The sequence below is a fragment of the Pseudochaenichthys georgianus genome, unplaced genomic scaffold (assembly GCF_902827115.2).
Source record: "Pseudochaenichthys georgianus unplaced genomic scaffold, fPseGeo1.2 scaffold_411_arrow_ctg1, whole genome shotgun sequence".
Classification (NCBI taxonomy): Eukaryota; Metazoa; Chordata; class Actinopteri; order Perciformes; family Channichthyidae; genus Pseudochaenichthys; species Pseudochaenichthys georgianus.
This window is the reverse complement of record NW_027262976.1, coordinates 109,290-130,462: the sequence shown is the minus strand read 5'-3', so window position 1 is coordinate 130,462 and position 21,173 is coordinate 109,290. Positions and strand designations below refer to the sequence as shown.

Below are 21,173 nucleotides of genomic sequence, written 5' to 3'. Positions count from 1 at the left end.
ATCCTGATGTTTCCAATAGTGATATCAAATAAAAAATACTTCGCTAATAAAAGTAATTGTTACTTCAAAAGGATGTTGTCATAGCTATAAGAGAACAGAGACACTTCTGATACACATCCCTTTTGGTAATAGTACCTCATCGTGTACCATTACACTTAAACACTATATTCCAGGCAGTGGAAATACAATATTAGTTATCTTTCAGGTTTGCAAACAGCAGCTATGATACCCTATCTCGTGACTTCGTATAAAAAGAGTCACTTACACAATTCTGAAAGTTAAAGGCTTTATATTTGTTTCCACATTTATTTATTTAAAAATGTGTTACATACATACATACATGGCTGCCAACATCTGTACACTGCATCCCAACACTTATTTATTATAAACTGAGGTGAAAATAACCAAACATATTCCTCAAAATCTTTGTAGTAAAGAATTGTTTTCTTTCAGTCACAAGTTCACACAACTGAGAAGGTATTGCAATACGCTACGGACCATTTCTAACAATCTGAACATTTATCCTGGAGGACCACAGTATATACACATTTGTGATAACGAGTTAACTTATTAGGTGCCATCTGAATGCGTTCATGTCTAAAATGAATTGAGCTATTTACACTTGTTTTTCATTGCAATGCTAATTTGTATACGATTCTTCAGTTTGGCAAATAAAAAAACAAACAGCAAAAACATAATACTATAATTGAGAGAAAAACTAAATACTGATCAACTTGTGAAAGTACAAAATAATTTTCCATAACTATGTTAAAAGGTGCTAAGTTGAACTAACTTCCAAGCAGCAGTTCGCAATTGTTGGTGTCTGATGGGAAGACGTCCGGCAGGGTTGTGCTGCACACCGGCCTCTCCAGCACCACCACGGGTCTCAGATACTGGAGCTGCTTAATAGCCAGGTCCCCACACCCCGCCAAGGCTTTGTCCAAGATGGACTTCAAGTTTTGGACAGATGTAAAGTCTCGAGTCATAGCGTGGGGCTTCAGCAGTGGGGAATGAGTGCGTCTACGGTTGCGAGAGATTCTCAGCTGGTTGTTCTCTTTTACTGAACAACCACGTCTGAAAGACTCTCGCCGTTTCGCTGCCGGCACATTTTTGTCTTTCGGCGTCGTGTCTTGTATGAACCTCAGGAAGGAAGACTCAAAGCCTATAGGCTTATAAGCTGTGATGTCAAATGGGAGAGGAGAAGGGCTACAAGGTTGAGTCTCTTTCAAGTTTAAGGGTGGTTCAGACAATTCATTTTTTCGTTTTAGTGGCTGGCGAACAGGTGGGGTGGGCAACGGAGCTGCCCCGTTGACCAGTTGACCCCCATCCTTGCTGCCTGACGAGTCTTGAAGGCCCTCCACAGCAGTTATGCACAGTGAGCAGGGTGGCGAGAGGTCAACAGTGAGGGAACGAAGAAGAGGTTTGATTTGATCCAAGCTTAATCTCTCTTCCTGCTTCTGGCTGTTCTGTGCTGGTGCTGCTGCAGCAGCAGAGCCTTCAGTGTGACCTCCGGTGCTCGGCTCACCGTAAAGCACCTCATCTGCACCAACAAGGACACCATTTCTCTCAACAGGTGGCGGCTCCTCCTCTTCCTCCTCTGGGAACCCCATTGGGTTGTCATTATCCTCCTCCTGTGTGTCTGCCTTGATGGAGTGTAAGCTCATGGCCGCAGGCTGTCCCCCCGTGTTTTCGGGCTCTGCCTGATACTCCATTTTGCGAACCCCATTAGGGGAACATGATCCCGTAACAGTTGTCCTGGCTGACTTCCTCTGAATCAGTTCCTCCAGCTGCTCAGCAGTATTAACCAGCTTATCTCTATGTTTACGGATATCCTCCCGACGCATGCTGTGAGTCCTCGTGTAGTGACGGTGCATGCTATTCAAGTACTTGACGACAGAATCACAGTCCTGCATCATGCATGGGTAGGCCTTGCGCAAACCACGGTCTTGGCACATCTTTAACGCTTCTTCGTGAGATCTGAAGACATAACGGCTGAAACAATACCTCGGTTGCCTTTTTTCTCTGTTTTTCATGTCATCAACAGCTTCCTCACCCGTTTCCTGTGACTGGGTGGTCCCATCAGGCTCTGAACTGGATCCCTCAGCCTGTGCGGCGGTTGATCCAGATTCTTCTTTCTGAGGACTCTGTGGTGCAACAATTAGCTTTTTTTGGCATCCAGTAATTGACTTTTTGTGAGTGCTCTGCAGACGTACCACCAGTGAATCGTAGTACTCACAGTGACTATAAAGCGCATGTTTTTTAAGTGCATCATCATGGCTGAACACTCTTGTGCAGCCTTCAAACTTGCACCTTATCGGCTCTGAAGGTTGTGAGTGAGAATCCCGAGTGTGGCGCACTAGGCTGCTTTTAAGGTGGTAGGAAGAATGACAGTTGGCAAAGTTACACTTGTATTGGGGCTGAGGTTCATCTAAGTTTGGATGAGGCCTTTTCTTGTTGGGCTCTTTTCTGGCTTCTGGTCTGTGATGCGTCTCAAAATCTTTTTCCAAAAGGAGTTGAGAGCGATTGTAATGATGTATCAACTGTAGGTGGCGCACGAGGCCCCCCTGGGTGGAAAAAGCGGCATCACAATGTTTTGCTACACAATGAAAGGGTTTACTGAATTTATCCAGCATATAGCAGAGATTACCTTTGGTTACCAATCGTCTTGTAGTCCTGACCTGTTGTGTTGTCCTGTCCCCTCTTTCTCCCTTCTGTGCTTTGTCTTCCTCTTTACTCTCAGCTTTAACCTCTCCTCCCTCTTCAGATGGTGAGCGATTGCCAATGTTTAGTTTAGTTTCGCTTACCACCGTTGAGTTTTTTTTCTCTGGTTGGCGTTGCAGCTTGGGGATCTCTTTTTTCCATACGTTAAGACCATGCTTCTTCAGGTTGAGAGATGCACGCATTGAAGTGTTTTTTTTCCCCTCGTGCCGTATGTAGCTTATTTTGTTGAGCAAAGTGGGATTCAGGTTGTGCATCTGAATATAGTGGAACCTCAACCCGCGTTTTTCTCTGTGACTTTGGGAGCAAAGCTGGCAGATGTAAGGTTTAAACGATGTTGTTTTCAGAGAAGTCAACCTTCTTGCCTGTTCAACAGTGCGGCCATGTAAGTTGTTATAGTGTCGCTTTAAGCTGTAACTCCGAGCGGTCTTGAAGTCACAACCTTTCATCTCACAGACGTAGGGCTTAGCACTGGCCAATGATTCGGGGTCGCCTTCGGCCAATGATTCGGCGTCACCTTCGACGTCACCTTTAACGTCGCCTTCTTTAACATCGCCTTCTTTAACATCGCCTTCTTTAACATCACCTTCTTTAACATCGCCTTCTTTAACATCACCTTCTTTAACATCACCTTCTTTAACATCACCTTCTTTAACATCACCTTCTTTAACATCACCTTCTTTAACATCATCTTCTTTAACATCATCTGATACTTTTTCAGTTTTGACTTCTACCTTTTCATCTGGCACTTGTAGGGCCCTCTTCCGAAGCAGCACAACAGGAGGCTTTGCCATGATGGCCTGATGGAGAGATGTGTTGGATTCTTTTGACTCTAGGTTGGACTCAGGGGGCTCAATTGGCACACTGTGAGGAGATAATGAATTCAGGTTCAGTTTACTGAGCCCAACAAGGACTTCACTCAGATCATCAGTTTTAGTTTGAAAGCTTGGAGAGTTTGTTTCGTTGATTTGGGGTTCAGTATCTTCTTTTCTTTCTTCGTCTGCCTTCATGGGTTGAAATGGAGTTAAGAGCTCCTCTTTTCCCTCTTCCTCACAGTCAGGCTCAGTTTCAGTCTTCATCCCTTTGGACTTTGAGCCCCTGTCTTTGTCATGTTTGTGTTCTTTGTTCTCCAGTTTGAGGTGTTCTGGGTGTGCACACTTAAGATGCCTCTGGACATCTCTGGCTCTGGAGAAAGTCATGCCACATTTCTCAAAACCACAAGTAAACTTGCTTCCATCAAAACACACAGCCACCAGGGTCATTGCTGTTTTGGGCTCCTTAGGTGATTGCAAAGAGGAGGCACAACTTGTTGAGGAAGAGTTTAGGACATCTCCTTTTTCAGTCTCTGCTGCATCACTTGACTTATTAAGGCGGTTTGACACTTCAGTAGTAAGCGTCTTAAGAAGTTTCCGCCTCGCCTTCCTCTGGGCCTCAAAGTCTTTTTCAGAGAAGGTGATGTTGTGTGTGGATAAATGGTTTATGAATTCTTTTTTGGATAGATAGTATTTACTACAGTCAGCGCTTGGGCATGTAAAGGCTGCATCTCTGAAATGCTGTGCTTCATGGTGGTAGATTTGTCCCAAGTCGGAGCAGATGACGTAGCAGCCTTTGAGCTCACACTGGTAGTTGAGGTGGAAGCCGTGGGTCTGTTTGTGCGTGACAAGCTCGATGGAAGTCTTAAATTTAGCACCACAATCCATAATCACACACATGTAAGGCCGATCTCCATAGTGGACCCTTCGATGTTTGCGGTGATGGTGTGCGGAGGATAAATGGCGTCTGCAAAAAACACACTTCTCACGCTTGTCTCGCATCTGCTGAAAATGTTTTACATTGTCATCACCTCTGTGCTCTGACTTTAAATGAACATACAAGTACTTGGAATGTTTAAAAATCCGAGTGCAGCCGGTTCCTGGACATGGATACTCGTCCCGATTCTGCAGGTTGAAGTGTTGGTCAATGTACTCAAACGTTACATACTCTTCCTCATTTAATTTCTTCTCTTTCACCGTTTTGGCTTGTTGCACGATGTGTTGCAGCACCTCTGGATCATGTGTGGATTTGTAGTACTGCATTAGGGAAGGGTCAACCGTGATCTCCCCTGGTTCAATAACATCATCCTCTTCATCCACCCGTTTCTGCTCATCTTCTTTCTTTATGTTGAGATTAGTTTTACTCTGCATGTGTTGTTTTAGGTGAGGAACAAGAACCTTTCTGCTCTTAAACTTTTCCAAGCAGACGGGGCAGGGGTGTTTGTTGCCCTCTCCGTGCCTCTTGGAGTGGTGAATGATTTGGGTGTCACTGACCGACCTCTTACAAATCTTACAACAGAACTTGTGTTTCTTTGACTCCGATTCTCCTTCGATTTCTGGTGAGTTAGAAACCTGCTTGTCATCCTTCTGCTCATTATCACCATCAACACTTCCATTAATCATCTTTTGATGCTCAGATTCTACTTTCACTGCGACTCCCTGAGACTCAGGTTGTGTACTTTTCTCTCGATTGTCTGTTGCCTCCTCCTCTTCCCCCTCTGACTCCGGCCTCAACCCCAGAAGGGAGATGCAGTGATATTTCAGAGTTTTCCAGTCCCAGAATTCAGGGTCAAACGGCCAGTATGCCTTCAGAGTTAATAGCAACTCGCAGCGTAGTGAGTTGGGAATTACCTCGCTTTCCTGGTCATTTTTTTGGTCGGGGCGCAAGTAAAGCTCCTTCAAGGACCCAAAGACCTCCGGGCTTGGGCAAAGAATGAATTCTGTGAGAAGGCAGGCACGCAACACTTCAAGGTCTCCTGGAAGAAGGCAGGACACGCTCTTACAGACTGAGATCCTGGTTTCTGAGTCATCTTGCTTTGGAAGTTGAAGTGCTTTGACACAAAGTTCTACTGAGGCAGGTATCCCCATTCCCTGCGTCTGAAAATAAAAGTGATATATTATTAGGGTTAGTTCACAATTTTTTCAAATAAAACCGCATTCTGTTTTACATGCTATAGCTTATAGTTGATAAAAGAATCTAATAAGAGTGCATTGACGCAGACACGTTGTGCCTCTTCACCTATACATTTGAGTTCTTACTCTCTTTCCTTACTGATGGTATGTAATTTGGTTGTATGTGTAGACGGTGGAAGCAGGGAGAGGCATATACGTGCCTTGATCCCTGCCGAGTCGATGCACAACTGTTGATTGGTGTCAGTGCCAGAAAACCTTTTAGGAGCAATGCACTCATGGTATAGATGTGGCGCATACATCTTAGTTCCTACTCTTTTCCCTCACCCTATCTTAAGGGAGTGCATGTACGTAGACACGTTGTGCCTCTCCACCTCTGTTCCTTACTTCTTACTTGCTACCCCTTTTCCCTCAACCTATCCAAAGGGAGTGCACGTATATTACACGTTAGTTTAGCTGCTATAGGCTTAGACTGTCGGGGGACACCTTACTTCTTCCTTCTGTCTGTACCTGTGTACTCTCATGTTCGAATAACCCAGCTTCCCCCAAATCTCTTTTTTGTGTCTACATCACCGAGATCCTGAGTCGAGGCTAATCCTGTTGCTGCGGTCGTGAGTCCCGTGTCCTCTATCCTGAGTTCTGGATCTGAGTCCTGGACTTCGAGTCGTGGCTGAACCTGTCTCTGTGGTCCTGCCTGACTCTCATCATACTACTTCCCTGATGGCTCCCACAGGACTGTTGACATCCTCGTGGATTCATCTTCTTATTATAGACACATGCATTTCCTAACATTTGGACTACCTACGCTGTAAAATGTATTATCTCCTCGATTTACACACGGCATCTATTGCACGTCTGTCCATCCTGGGAGAGGGATCCCTCCTCTGTTGCTCTCCCTGAGGTTTCTCCCATTTTTCCCTTTAAACTGTGGGTTTTCTCTGGAAGTTTTTCCTTGTACGATGTGAGGGTCTAAGGACAGAGGGTGTCGTATTGTCATACTGATATTCTGTACACACTGTGAAGTCCACTGAGACAAATGTAACATTTGTGATATTGGGCTATATAAATACACATTGATTGATTGACATGCATTAGATTCTGACACTAAAATGTCATTGAAATTAAAATTGCTATTTTAAGTAATATATAAATAGTGGGATGACATTTTTGTTAAGTTTACTGCAGTTTCCACCTCCTGACTACTCTTTTGAAGGCTGGATGTTTTAAGACCTCTCTTTAACTCGTTGTCTATTTTATAAAACATCTGAGAGTCTATTGGGGTTTACTCATGTGCGAAAATGTCCAACAGGATATTTTTACAACCAAATGGACCAGCTAAAACCCAGCATAGAAATGGCTCACCTCTGTCTGAATGATACGGACGAGGCAAAGCAAATGCAGGACCGTTTTGGCAATGGCACCTAGCTGAAGGCATCGTTCCACAAGGGACATCAACGAGGGGTCAATCCTCCTCTGAAGCTTACTCCACAACAGAGTCAACTCCCTTTGGATTAAAAAAAACACAAGAAATCTAAGTTATATTTCTTTTTCTCAAAGATATTCAAATTTGACAAACTGTGATGTCCACAACAATAAAGAGAAACAACTCATCTTATCAGGGAGTCAAAATGTACAATACATGCAGTCAACCCAACATCTTGGCTCCAGACAGGAAGCACTCACCAGGAACAGTACAGGTTCCGCTGCTGAAGCTGCTGTGTCAGGAAAGTTGTGCACAAGATGAAGGCGTGGTTCTCCTCCCCCTCAGACTCCAAAGTACATGTGATCTCCAATACGTGCTTACAGTCAAGTCTTGATATCTGTTCAGGGAGTCAATAAAATGCTGACTGCTTAGAAAACAACATGATAGACAAATCATCCTCCAGGTACTGTTTCAAATCTAATAAATCCAGTGTAATACCAGTAATATCTTATTCACCCATACTCAGTAAGAAATTATTCAGAAGTTACCATGCCCTTAAGCCGGGATATGTAAAGATTATGTCGTAATGATTTGTTTGCATCCCAAACAAGGAAATGTTAGAATATTGTGCTGACCTACATTCCAATGTGTCATCCTTCAACAGCATGACAAGTTAATAGCTGGATTTACAAGGTTTCAACTGACTGCATACCAGTAAAAGGTGGGGCAGTTGATAGCACAACAGATGTAGGACAAAGGGTTAAAGAAACTGGTCTGTGAGTACGAAGACAAGAAGATGCCACAGCTATTATGTGCGCTAAAAGGCCCTCTAAACACTTTTTAACAGGTTTTCTGAGTCTTCCAACTGACTAGCAGAGACTCAATTTGCATGTGAATTTAGGGCTCTATTTTTGGAGCTGGTACCCGCTATAAATAGACATATTTTTTATATTTATAACTATAAAAATGTTTGAATATGTCCACATTTGTATTCATCGTTCAATAAATAAAAATGTTATAATATCAGGAGGGAGAAATGTGTTATTCCTGTGTGTGACTGACTGCTCAGCATAGGTGACGCTTCACCTGGAGTCAAACTGAGATGTCAGACCACCTGCTGTGAGCCCTGAACACATCCTGCAAAACCAGATGTCTCCTCTTACAGCAACAGCAAGTTGAGCACAGGCTGAGCATTTCAAACATTTAGGTATCACTTTTATTTAGACCTCTGCTTGCAAGCTAACTAGTTTCCTGCATTCTTCTACCCATCGCAACTTGTAGGTTTTACACCTAACTCACCTATCAATGACTGTGTTAAATTAGGGTCATAGCGCTGTAATACCTCCATGATGGCCTCTTCATTGGGCAGCAGGTGACAGAGCAGGAAGACAAAGGTTTGACGGAAGGTAGCTTGGTTGGAGATGAAGCTGCATTCAGTGCAGGCTTTGGCCAGCACCACGGCTTTAGCCACTTCGCCCATCTTCTCCAGGTGCTTCACGCGCATCTCCATGAAACCCTCGCCCTCCAAGCTGATGTATGCATTAACTAGTGACAGGATGCAAAGAAGATCTGATTAGAAAACTACCTCAACAGGGTCAACCTGACGATAAGTACTTTCATGTCTAAAAGAAATAGCATAGTTGAGTTAACTAGATCCGTACCTTCTTCTGGGTTTGTTGGCTGGCCGGTGAGGAGAGAGGTGAGGACAGCGTTGCTCCACGCGCCTCCCTCTCCTGTGATCTGGAGTAAAGCTTGGAGGTCTGTGCTTCCATACTGTAGCAAGGTATCATGGGCAATCTGCAATAAAGATGCAAAAACATTATATCTTAAATGTTTTTTTTAAAACCACCATTTGTTCTGTTTGTTCTTGAGAACACCTACACAGAAGGTTATTGTAATATAAATTATGTGAAATATGGACTTTTGCTAAGGAAAGGCTACTCATTCACTTTTACTACATAACTTAATTTTTAGGCCAAATATATTTATTTTAAAAATATAAATATATATCTAAATATTTTTTGAACCCCACTTTTCAGGTCTGAAAATAAAACTTGAACACAGCTCAGCGACTGCTGCCCAGTTTTTAAATTGCTTTCCCTCTGCTGTCAACTCTGCAGACAAGTGTTCTTTTTTCTAATTAGAAAAGGACAACAAACATCATTCTTGTGATTAATCTAGGAAATATTATGCCCTGTGCTGTATTTGTTACAGCCACTTAGCTGGGAACAATCCAACAGCAACAGCAAAGAAAATATCTACTTAATGAACATAAATTAATTAGTTTTACTGTATGTTTGTGTGGTAATGAGCTCCCATTACTCATTGTTGTATATCAGTATAGTTTTTCCTTCAGCAAGCATTTATCACAAATGACTGTCTACCAATATATGAGTTAGGGGTTATAAAACACTGAGGATTTAGTCTCAACAAGGTCAATCCGAAATAAAATACTCCTATCTACAACAGCTGGGGACATCAGGCTTCACTAGCCTGCTAAGGCATGAGCAAACAGAACAGCATTTGTCTTTAGACCATTTTATTTTTATCAAGGATTTAAGTCTGCAGCACATCAGCAAACAATGTTTAGAAACAACTTTCTCTACCTGAACAGAGTGGTGGAATTGAACCCAGGCTTCATACGGTATTTCATTCTCAGGCACTGACAGCAATAGTTCAAAACAGCTCCTGAAAGAAATAATAACAATTTGAGAATGATTTCGCAGGAATGAAATCTGGTCATACTATTTTCAAATACAGTCTGTCATAATATAAACGTCAAGAAAAAGCTTTCTTCATATCCATACATTAAACATGTCAAAAAGGATAATTTGAAATGGAATGAACAGTGCTGACATGTTTTGAGGTGGCTTCACATACACAAGGTTATTACAAGGTTACCAATATAAGATACTTCATGCAAGACGTTGAATTGAGCTCAAAGCAATGAAACGACCTCTATCCCAATGCAAGAGATGTTGCCAATCAAAGCAGCCTCTTAGTAGCAAAATAGGCTTGAAAAGGCATATCCTCTTTAAAAGATTGCAAAATTACAATATTTGTCATCATCAGAAACTGTAAAAACAGAAATTTGTGCCAGATTCTCAAATTGTATGAGATTTATTCTTCAGTCTGGAAAGATTACCAAAACGAATCTAAAATAGTGACATTTAATCTAAATCTGTTTATTCTACAAGTTTCATTTAGGTTTAAATTCTGTAAAATGCAGGCAGAGTAGAGGAAAAGATATTAGTTGAAGCCACCATTTTTGAAGAATCACTCCTTTGTGATTGTACTGTAACGGTGCAATATTTATGTACTATGAAAAATGATGCCACAGTGGGTAAAATGTGACAGGAGCAAAATACGCCTTGGACCTTTTTCAATACTCACAAAGCAAGTCTCTTCAAAACAAGGGCCACTCTGTCGGAGTCTGGAGTGAGGTGGGATCGGGCTGCAGCGAAACAGCTAATGGACAGACAGTAGACCTCCAGAAGAGGCAGACCATGCTCCATAGAGTTCCTGCTCCCAGCATAGTGCATGAGTGCCTATAAACAAAACACAAAAACATCATAAAGTGTCAAAAATGGAGATAAACAGAGAACTAAAATACTTTCAAAAACAGTGATAAAAAGACATCATAGAGGAGATATTTGTCTGATAAACAGTGGGTTTCCACCTGGGGGAGATACCAGTTGATCCCAGCTGACACTGTCTGATGTGTGAGACACTTCTGATTAGGCCTGATGGGATTTCACTGTACAGAATATGACAAACCTGAACCCCTAGTGAGCCGACATGCTAAAAAACAACAACTTACAGATGAGGGGGACATGTTAATTACCATCTTTTTCAAGCTTTTACTTATAACATTTTACAGCTACCTGGATGTGTTTTGTAATGAATGCAATAGTTATTTCCTTCCTTCGGTCAACACAACTGTATTATATGGATATGAAAACTATTCAAATTCAGTTAACAAGAAGTGATACAGTAAAATAAAATGGTTATGTTCTCTTATTGACTCTTTACCTTTACCAGAGGGCACATTATTGTTTGTAGTCAATATTGTCTTAACTGTCAACTGTCCTCAGGCACAAAGGAGTCAACATCTGTGTGTGTAAACCAGTGTCACCTATATGTTCACACATTAAAATCATCATCACTATCAAGATCCCAGGAGTCCCATTTGCCAGACAGTAGGACCCTAGCTGGTTGCTGCTTGTGTCCACAGAGAGGCACTAAATTAATTCCCATCAGTCTAAATATATAGTGCCATCTCAAAGGGCTCAACCCTGGAGACCCTTAGCAGTGTACTAATTAAACCCATACTACTTCCGACTTCAACAGAAAATAAATACACAATAAACACACACTTTTTGTTTGAAATCAACCCAAAAACATTGCATTTACAAAGTGTGAAAACGTAAAGGTTCAGGGAATTACCAAACAGTTATTCAACATGAGAACATTTGCCATCTTTTGATATAAGGAAATATCATCAGACCAAAAGAGACTTGACACAAATCCTTTTGCCATCTTCAAATGTTGTCAACTTTTCTGTTTAATTTTCCTAGTTTGTGTTAGTATCTTTCCAATGCAGTTCAGCAAACACACTTTAAAGAGACTTGAACTGTTTAATGTGATATATCACTGTGTTATTGTGGTTGTTTACCTAAAGGCTGTCTGTGTTTTATGTTGTTGTTTTTCTGGTGGACAGTAATGATAATTATTGTATATGCTACTGCATATATTATATTCTAACCATTTTCACCAAGCAGTGAAAATAAAATACATTTTTCATGTATCAGGTTCCCTTACTAGCAAAGTTGAAACATTTTTACCAAATACAATTAATAATATTTGTTTTTGCAATTGTACTTACAAGTCTATGCGTTTGGGAATAAGGGTCATTTAAATTAAAGAGTGCATAATCATTGTAAATAAAATAAAAAATATAACATGGTATTGGCAAATCCTCAACCTGGCCAGCCCATTATCAATCTTTACAAACACTAACGTTATGTAAATGCATTTGGATTCTTACAACTTCTCAGAATGATCCAAATGCAATTTCCCAGTGGCTTAACGCTGCAACTAGCGAGAAAATGTGGATAAACATAACGCGATGCCGCCTCGCCCCAAACAATAAATGTTGTGCAAATGTCCAGTGCATTATGTTAGATCCTTGCCAGTATGTTTTGACTAAGACGAGAACATCAATCAGCTTACTGTAACAACTTGAGACAACACACAGTACATCACTCATCTGCCAACAGCCTACATCCCAAGGCCAATACTATTAGCTACAATGTTTAAGCGTGCATGATATGCATGTGTTAATATAAATACAAATACAGAGTGTGCAATAGCTCCCTTGTTATGGACCAGCCCTAAACTTGAGCAGGTAGCTAGCGGGCCAGCAGCTGTGGTACGTTAGCTGTAGCCTGCAGGAAACGAGAAAAACAACCCAGGGCGAGCTAACGTGAAGCTAACGTGAAGCTAACGCTGGCATCAATGTTTGCATGTACACATTACCTGACAGAAGTTGTCACAGTACTCCGTGGAAGATGCTATGGATAGTTCTTGTTGCCTGAGCACGTCTTCAAAGGCTCTAAGTGTAGCCAGCAGGGTTTCCATTGCAACCAGGGTGTCGTCAGCCGTGTCCAGGGCCCGGTCCATCCAGTCCTGCTCCGGCTCCACACTCTCCGCCATCTTCGCTCCTCGACACGGCGCGTATGCAGTGCAGTCTGACGCCGCCTTCACGGGCTGTCGGAATATTTATGTGTGGTGTACTTCACCTGCAGGACCCGAAGACACCATGGGAGAGGGGGGGCGACCATAGACTGTATATATAAGGGCGCGACTGGTTGAAATGTGACGTCAGGTTTATTGGTATGATTATTTGTTGGTTGTTGTTATTTCCTGGCATGTTAAAGAACCTTTTTATTTTCATTTCAGCAACCCTTGGTGCGTTAATCAATGTGAATACCAAGCAAACTAACCATTAGTGTTAACATAATTACAGGCTTTGCATTTTTCGTATCAGGATGTTTTATTTTGATGTGCATAACAACTCTATAAGTGTATGGTGTTTTATTTTAATGTCAGATAAGTGATAATAAATAAATGTTTTTTTCTTGATTATCTTTTGCTTTATAAAATCTCTCAAATGTCCATCCCAGTTTGCTAAGAATACAATGACATGATTTTAAATAAATTGTTTTGTCAGTCAAAAACCAAAATATATTTATTATATAAAACAGAGGAAAGCACAATCTATCAGCATAACTACGTGTTTAATCAACAAGTAGACTTAATGTTCATATCAAATTCCAAAAGATCATCAAATGTGTCTGAATACCCTGTGGCAGTGGGAACTACGTATCTTTAAAAAGTCAACTTCTAGTGAGATTCTGAGCAAACAGCATTTTTTCAGATTCGGGAAGAAAATGCTTTTTGCAGATGGGGTTAACCGGGTTAACCTAACCATTTCAAAATATATCATAAAAAAATGAACACTTCATGCTTCAGTTTATCACAAACATTGAAAATCATGGACAGGAAGTGGATGAAAAACTGCTGCTGTTGCTCTGGCAGGCTAACAGTTGCATATTATTTTTAGAAAAATGCACATGTGAACTGACAAAAACTCCATCCAAAGTCTCTACAACTTTCAAAGCTTAGTGACAGCATTGCAGTATTTTTTCTGTTTATTAGCATAAGTAAAAAAATAATTGATCCAAATGTGAACAGTTTTTAATGTACATTTTACTTTTTTATTTTATTAGTATGACCTATCCGTAGTTTCATTATTGTAGCGTTATGGAAGAGGCTTCTCAATTCTTAATTCTTAAATGTCCCCTCCTCGACTCCCCTCCTCGAGACTTAGTCCCGCCCACAGGAGATGCGAGCGGAGGACCGAGGAGGAGAACCGAGGAGAGAGGAGGGGAAGCAGCAGACGTTTAAAGAAATGAGAACTCCTCTCCTCTGAGCGGTCATATTAAAGCGACGTCCGTTCATTATTACGTGGCAACAGCTGCATCAGCTGTCGAGTGTTTTGTCATATTTTAGATCAGCTGAACATTGTTCCCCCACATATTTACTTTGAATTCATTGAGAGTGCGGTATAATGAGACAATAATAGGCTACAGATGCGGGGACACACACAAATATATTTATATAAATATATGCAATTTAAAGTATGAGAGCACTCTCATAACACAATCAGAGACTGGATATATCCCCCCCTCTCTCTGGTCGCTGAAATGGGGAATTGAAATTACGGGCCAAAAGTTGTATTTGCAAATATTAAAATAAGCAGAGGACACCAAACCAACTGAGACCTGTCTGTCCGCCGCATCTGCGCACTGTACAACACACACCTACACACTGTACAACCAGTGGCGCCTCCAGAAATGTTTCATAGGGGTGGCCAAATGGGGCCACTGAACATCTTGGGGTGGCCCACCAAAACCAAGCATTTAATTGTTGTAAAAGTATAGACTAGATGAAAACAATGGAAAAGAGAATCACCTACTGATATACTTTAGTTTCTTATTTTACATTTCCTATTAATCTGAAGTGAATATAATACGGATAGTTAACATTTTACTTCAAACAACATTTAAAATAACCTTGTTTTGTGTTATGTATACATGTGTTGGTGATTTATTGTTTTGTTTTTTATATATGCTAGTTGTTCTTTCCTTTTAAAAAGACAAATACAGCTTAATTTAAATAAGTTCCTTTATTGTAAGGCACAACATTTCCAGCATTCTCAACACATACAATACACAACAGCAACACAACATGTTTTTCAGTTATATTATTTCTCTAGGTTATAAATTGTTTTAGCCTGAACAAAGCTGTTTGTGTCACACTGGGATCAAAGATGATTGACATGACTTTATTAAATCAAGTTTTAAAACATGACTATTTTATTTCAACAGGACCCAAAAACACAAGGGGTACAAAATGGTAAATACATACTGTGATTGAACACAAAAACACCATCTATTATTGACCGTTATAGCAAATTCAAAACATTATAAATGACACAAAACACCACCTTTTAGTATTAGACAGAAAATAGGTGACGAGACATATTTCTATTTTTTTTAGATTGGGCCACTGTGGTGAGAGTAATACATATAGCTTGTATTCCATTTGTTTTGGAATGTATATACTTTATAAACAAACTGGTTACCCTTTTTTTAATTAGCATACAGAACATTATGAAAACAAACTTGACTAATGGTCAGCTCATAACCGCAAAACACAGAAGAGGAAAAACTGCATCGATTCTTGTTTCATTTTGAAGCAGCTGCAGACCTAAAGTGTGTAGAAGACTTAAATGATTACAAAGGTCACAATCACATTAATAAAACTGTACTTAGGTTTTTCACTTTTACAAAACAGAGTTCCACATGTACTTTCTAGCATGTATGGCCATCTCCTCACTAGCCCTATGCTGCTGCTCCCCTGCCAGCTCTATCTCTCCTTCACTCGTCTTCTTCTTACAATAAGAAGAGATGTCTGTTGACTCTCTCTTCATGTTCTGCAGATTGACATTACACACAGCAGTGATTAATAGTAGCCTACGCATTACACCAGCCCAGCATACCGACATCAGCTAACAGTGGCGGCCGGCCCATAGGGGCGCCGCCCCACCTCTTCCCACATACAAAAACATATATAAAAAAAAAATATTAAAGTAACATTTTTTTTTTTTTAAATATATATATTTTATATTTTTATTTTTAATGAACAAGGTAAATATCATACAATTGGTATCAGTAAAATGTATAATCTACAATAAAATCTCGTTTAAAATTGTGTTACGATGTCCAAAGTTACTGATAAGTCACATGTTTCCTGCCTGGCCTTGTCCGTGGCATTAGTTTATCATTACCGGGCGCCGTGCAAGGAGCCCCCGAGCCAAACAGCAGCAACCAGCACGTTGCAAAAGTCTCAATAGTAAACTGTGCCGCCGAAACATAATTTCAGCCAATCAGCGCCGTCAAATATTTTGGTCACGTTGGCGCCCACGTTGGCGCCCACGTTGGCGCCCACGTTGGCGCCCACGTTGCTTACGTGCGTTGACGTGAATTGTTTTTTAGACTCGTGAGTGACCAAGGTGATGCAGTAGTTGGATGAGAATGGCTTCGTGTGCAGGTGGAGTCGCCGGACCTCGGTCCCCGCCCAATTCCGTTCAAGAGCTAATCTCCAATCCTTTCGAAAGGAGAAGTTTGGGAGATAAACTGTTGCTTAAAGACCTTGGACCGGACCGACCCGATTTGTAAAAAAAAAAGCTCGTGAAAAAGACAAAACGTATCAACGAGGCTTCTCACGTAGCTGGTACAAAGGCATGGCTAGCTGGATGCAAACAGGTAAATGCTGTCTTTTGTTTCCCATGCTTGCTCTTCAAACAGCCGAGGACAGATACGATCTGTTCAGAAACTAGACAAAAGTTAAACAAGTACAAACCACAGACTGCCTGTGTCATGGTGAATACAGTCGCTGGTTTATTTATGTCTGTAGGCCGTTGTTGTGAGTGTGGACGTTCGGAGCATATATAACATTAGCTTAGCCAAGCTCCATTTAGAAAACAAGCATTTTAAAAAGGTGTTTCGCCTGCCGTCTGTCTGCAGACTTGTCAAAGCATTAATTCATGGTTTTTACTAACCGGTACCAGTATGTTGTTACGTCGGCATCATTTAGAAACGTGTATTACAATTTAATCACGGTAAAATATGTTCATTTTGTTGTAGTTGTAGCTCCCGAGCGCGTCTTGTTTGAATGATGTGAGTAAACACAGCTGGCAGCCGCGGTGAAACTCGAGCGACTAGAGCGATGCGATAGGAGCGTTTAGAGCAAAGCGAATATTCGCATCGCGTCCGGTCTGAACGCAGCATTAAAGCGAGCTCCGCGCTGCACTGGAAACGCGCCATTACATCACCAGAAGTCCTAATTGAAGGGGTCATTTCTCCCAAAAATTTTTTTTACTCACTATATCAACAGCCCCACCAAACATATTTTCCACCAGCCGCCACTGGGGTTAGGGTTAAAGTGTGTTTACAGACGAATTATACCTGAAGTCAAGCCAGCCTTTACTGAGCCCCGAGCCTGTTTTCCAGGTCTTCCAGCGTTTTTCTCGTTTTAATGCCATTGAACACCATTTTTGATCAGCATAACAGCTAAAGGTAAGCATATCTCCGTTTTTTGCTACCTAAAGCTAACACACTAAAGCCTAAAGTGTTGTGGGGCTTAACAGGCAACGAACGTATACGACTTACCTTCTAGAAGTCTGGTGGATTTTTGTCAACTCCAGTCCAGTCAGTAGAAAGAAACGTTTTGCTGCAACCTGCTGCTATCTGTGCGAATCTCAGAGTGGTGCGCGCGAGTATCAGAGTGGTGCGCCGAGTATCAGAGTGTTACCATGGTAGCAGAGGGCTGCAGTATGAGCGTTGGAAGCTCAAATCAAGCGTCTCGCTGGCTGTGTATTTGTTGTTAAATATCAGATAAACTACTATGCATACGTGACTGGCGAGGCGGTGTGTGTGGTGGGGGGCTAGTGGGGAGGCCAACAAATATATCAGGGTGGCCATGGTCCCCCCTGCTGGCGCTACTGTGTACAACACGCACCGACACTGTACCACACACACCGACAGCTCCTAAAGCATAATCAGGCTACAGCCGTTGTGTATTTTATTATGTGAAGCACTAAATGGTCTTAGAAAAATATCGACTCTTTGTAGATATCTACTAAACTAAAGCAAATAAAGAGAGTAGGTCTGTTATACTGAGTGATATATATTTTACACACTGTTCTGCTTTCTGCACGGACCTCACAGCTGTTCTCACTGTAAACATCGAGTTGCGATGAGAGCAGTTTCTAAAATAATATCCAGGGGATGCATGCAGAGCTGTCATTGGCTGAGATAAGTCCGGCCGTGCGTCACGCCTCCACCGTTCCCGGAAATGCATCCGCGGAGGAGCCGTGGAGGAACCATCAGTGTATCCTCGGTTATAGCTCCTCCAGAGAGCCTCCTCGACGCTCGATCCTCGGTGTGCATTTACAGAAATGAGACGTCCTTCAAAATGGCGCGCTGAAATTCATTTCCGGGTCACTACCGGAGGACCGAGGAGTCGAGGAGTTGAGGAGAGAAGCCTCTCTAGTATTACTTTGGTTTTCAATGTTTTCCAAATACTGGTGTTTGGCGCCCTCTACAGGTTAGTGGGTGTTTCTTGTGTGGCTTTTCTTGACCCGGAAGAAAATACATTCCTTTCGGTCACACGTGTAAACGGTAAGCACAGCTAAGATACATATGTGAAGATTTGTTGATCTAATACCTTGCATTGCTGTTCGTTGAGCTGAATGTTTCTAATGGACATACATACTTACTCCACAAGATCTGATTTGGTCGAGTGAAATAGCTAGTTTGTGAGCTTCGATGGCTGATAACTGTATATTCTGTTTTTTGCTCACTAGGATCAACCATGGGAAAGTCCAAACAAACGGGAAATCACAAAAGTGACGCGAAGAAGCACATTGCAAAGACATGGAAGACAAAGCGCAGGACCAAAGACATGGACGAGATCCACTCGGACATGAAGACTGAGGCAGCGGCCAAGCTGCTGAACCAGGAGGTGGACGTCGACGTGACGGGGTGTGCACAACACTATTGTTTACACTGCGCGTAAGTTCACCCCTGTTGATTTCCAATGTTCATAAGGCTTACCATTTGTTATTTGCTATTCAAACATTTGCACTAATTCTTATCTCTGACGGATATGTCCTTTTTGTGACCATTTTAAACGTTTGTTTACCAATTGAAGATGAGCTGAGTTGGCTAATGGTGGAATGATATGGTATATCAGTGCAAAGGTACTCTTAAAAGTATCAAATCATCAAAATAGAAATATACTTAAATTACCATGAGTAACAGTACTCATTATGCAGATTGGAAAATTCAGAATAAAATGGGATTGTTGTGCAATAATATGTAAGCCATTCTAATGTTAATGTTTAAATAGGTAGATTAATGCGTAATAATCATAGGTAATAATACATCATGATTTATTCTACATTGTTCATTAATGACTGGCACATTTCAAAATATTAAGTATCTAAAGCTGTCAAATGTATTGCAGTGAAGCGTACAATATTTCCCACAGAAATATACTGCTGTAAAAGTACAAAAGTAGCATTTATATGTGAATACTCAAGTAAATTGCAAGCAACCCAAAATGTTGACTAAGTACAGTGAATGTACTATGTTAAATTCCACATCCTGTGTTATAACAAGCAGCAGATATCTAACGTACGCTGATACTGACAGAATGTTAAGCAGGTCCTAAGAGTCTCAGCTTACTGGATGACCATCAACCTTTAACTCTGGACCTTCTTCTTCTTTTTAAAAAAAAAATATATGTGATAGTTTCTATTGTGACTGGTTATAATGTTTTGTATTGGTTTTATATCGATTTGATTTGTTTTGCCATGAAAGTCTCTCTTACAAAAGAGATCTTAGACACGGTAATAATAACATGGTATTATGCCGTTAGCCTTTAACACTGTGTTCCTTCATGTCTTCCAGGAGATATTTTGTGGACATGAGATCAATGAAAGAGCACTTCAAAACCAAAGTGCACAAAAGACGGTAAGGCACCATATCGCAACAGTATATTTTTACATTGACTTACTTTATTTCCCCTGCAACTGAAGCGGCCAAGTATCTCTGTGATTTTCAGAGCTTACCTCTTCTTCTTTTTCCTTCCAGGTTGAAAAAGCTCAGAGAGGAGCCCTACACCCAGGCAGAGGCAGAGAGAGCGGCAGGTATGGGCTCATACATCCCCGCAAAAACAGTTGAAGTGAAGACACAGACTGTGGAAGAGGACATGGACTGAGCCACCCACTTTAAGCCATGGACTGATCACCCCAATAACCGAAGCATTTACAAAAGGATAATGCTTCGGTTATTCCTTGTTGACCCACACATTTTGAGTGCAATGTTAAATGCTTTTTTTGTGACACACTTCAACAGAATCAGAAAAGGCTTTACCTTTACTACTAGGTAATGTAATACAACATGTACCTATGCAAATATTGAGTATGTTTAGCACTGTGTGGAATGCTAATAAACATGAGGTAGATGGAGATTGCCGATTGCTTTCATATGAAACCACGCACTGTGGTTATTGCAGTATTTCCTAAATCCTGAGGGTTACCAACCCACAAAAATTCCCAGGACAAGATGTTTAAAATAATTTTGGTGGAGGGATTTTCATTTCCTTTCTACATCAGTATTTATTTGGAGGAAACTGTACATGTTGACAAGGATTGAGAGGTTTTGAACTAGCCTATTTTAAATAAAATAATCTAGGAAGGATTTCACACTCTTTGGTTGAACGCACACAACTCCTATACACGATGATCATTATGTTCAAAGAGATATCACACTTGAGTTCTAGAAGTAAGGCTTGTGTTCATGTCTTGGTATTTGCAACATCAAATTAACGGAAATCTTGCTTTAGTTATTACTCTTGTAATGGTATGACACATAGCAGATAATGCCAGCAATCTCTCTCAAGCTGGGTATCTTTACTGTATAGCAGCCCCTTTTATTTCTGCTAACATTTCCTCTATGCAGAATGAAAACCACTGGCCCCATTGTTGACATCTTGGTATTCCAAAGCTTCAAAACATACTAATAACAGTGTGCTTTGGCAAAGAAGTGTATAATTGAAGCATTTCAGCAGACATTCCTGGGATGAGCAAGGCAACACTGCCACTTTAAATGTTGCTACTGTGCCAACACCTAACTTTAGTAAAGTGAGAGAACACGTAAACTTAAACTTCCGGTCGTCAGTTTCAAAATAAAGCACTAAACTAACGCTTTTTTTTTACACATACTGAAGCAGATTGCATCTATTCTTTGTCTGTGTAACATTTAGGATCATGCCCAGGCCGAAACCAACTTAATCAGTTGTATTATTTCCAATGTCACGACAAAGAAGATTACGGCATTACAAGTAGGAAGAAAACGATGCATTAATCTTCACAGACAAAAAAACACAAGATAAAT

General features: G+C 41.0%; 2 protein-coding genes across 2 annotated transcripts; one reads left to right on the top strand and one right to left on the bottom strand.

Moving 5' to 3' along the window:
• Positions 1-269: 269 nt before the first annotated feature.
• rlf (RLF zinc finger) lies at positions 270-12,844 on the bottom strand. Its single transcript, XM_034078318.2, has 8 exons — positions 12,622-12,844; positions 10,477-10,631; positions 9,690-9,771; positions 8,745-8,880; positions 8,426-8,628; positions 7,344-7,480; positions 7,023-7,164; positions 270-5,627 (listed from the first exon to the last, which is right to left on the bottom strand). The coding sequence occupies exons 1-8, from the start codon at positions 12,796-12,798 to the stop codon at positions 789-791; spliced, it is 5,871 nt and encodes a 1,956-aa protein (XP_033934209.2). The 5' UTR covers positions 12,799-12,844; the 3' UTR covers positions 270-788.
• A 5,465-nt stretch (positions 12,845-18,309) lies between these two features.
• znf593 (zinc finger protein 593) lies at positions 18,310-20,247 on the top strand. Its single transcript, XM_034078327.2, has 4 exons — positions 18,310-18,392; positions 18,578-18,785; positions 19,686-19,748; positions 19,869-20,247. The coding sequence occupies exons 2-4, from the start codon at positions 18,586-18,588 to the stop codon at positions 19,993-19,995; spliced, it is 390 nt and encodes a 129-aa protein (XP_033934218.1). The 5' UTR covers positions 18,310-18,392; positions 18,578-18,585; the 3' UTR covers positions 19,996-20,247.
• The last annotated feature ends 926 nt before the right edge of the window (positions 20,248-21,173 follow it).

Bases quoted from the DNA above. Each gene is read 5' to 3' on its own strand.
- rlf (XM_034078318.2), bottom strand. From the start codon at position 12,798: ATGGCGGAGAGTGTGGAGCCGGAGCAGGACTGGATGGACCGGGCCCTG. The intron at 10,632-12,621 runs GTAATGTGTACA...TTTTGTTTATAG, and splicing joins ACTGTGACAACTTCTGTCAG to GCACTCATGCACTATGCTGG. The intron at 7,481-8,425 runs GTATTACAGCGC...CTCCCTGAACAG, and splicing joins ATGAAGAGGCCATCATGGAG to ATATCAAGACTTGACTGTAA.
- znf593 (XM_034078327.2), top strand. From the start codon at position 18,586: ATGGGAAAGTCCAAACAAACGGGAAATCACAAAAGTGACGCGAAGAAG. The intron at 18,786-19,685 runs GTAAGTTCACCC...CATGTCTTCCAG, and splicing joins CACTATTGTTTACACTGCGC to GAGATATTTTGTGGACATGA. The intron at 19,749-19,868 runs GTAAGGCACCAT...TTTTCCTTCCAG, and splicing joins ACCAAAGTGCACAAAAGACG to GTTGAAAAAGCTCAGAGAGG.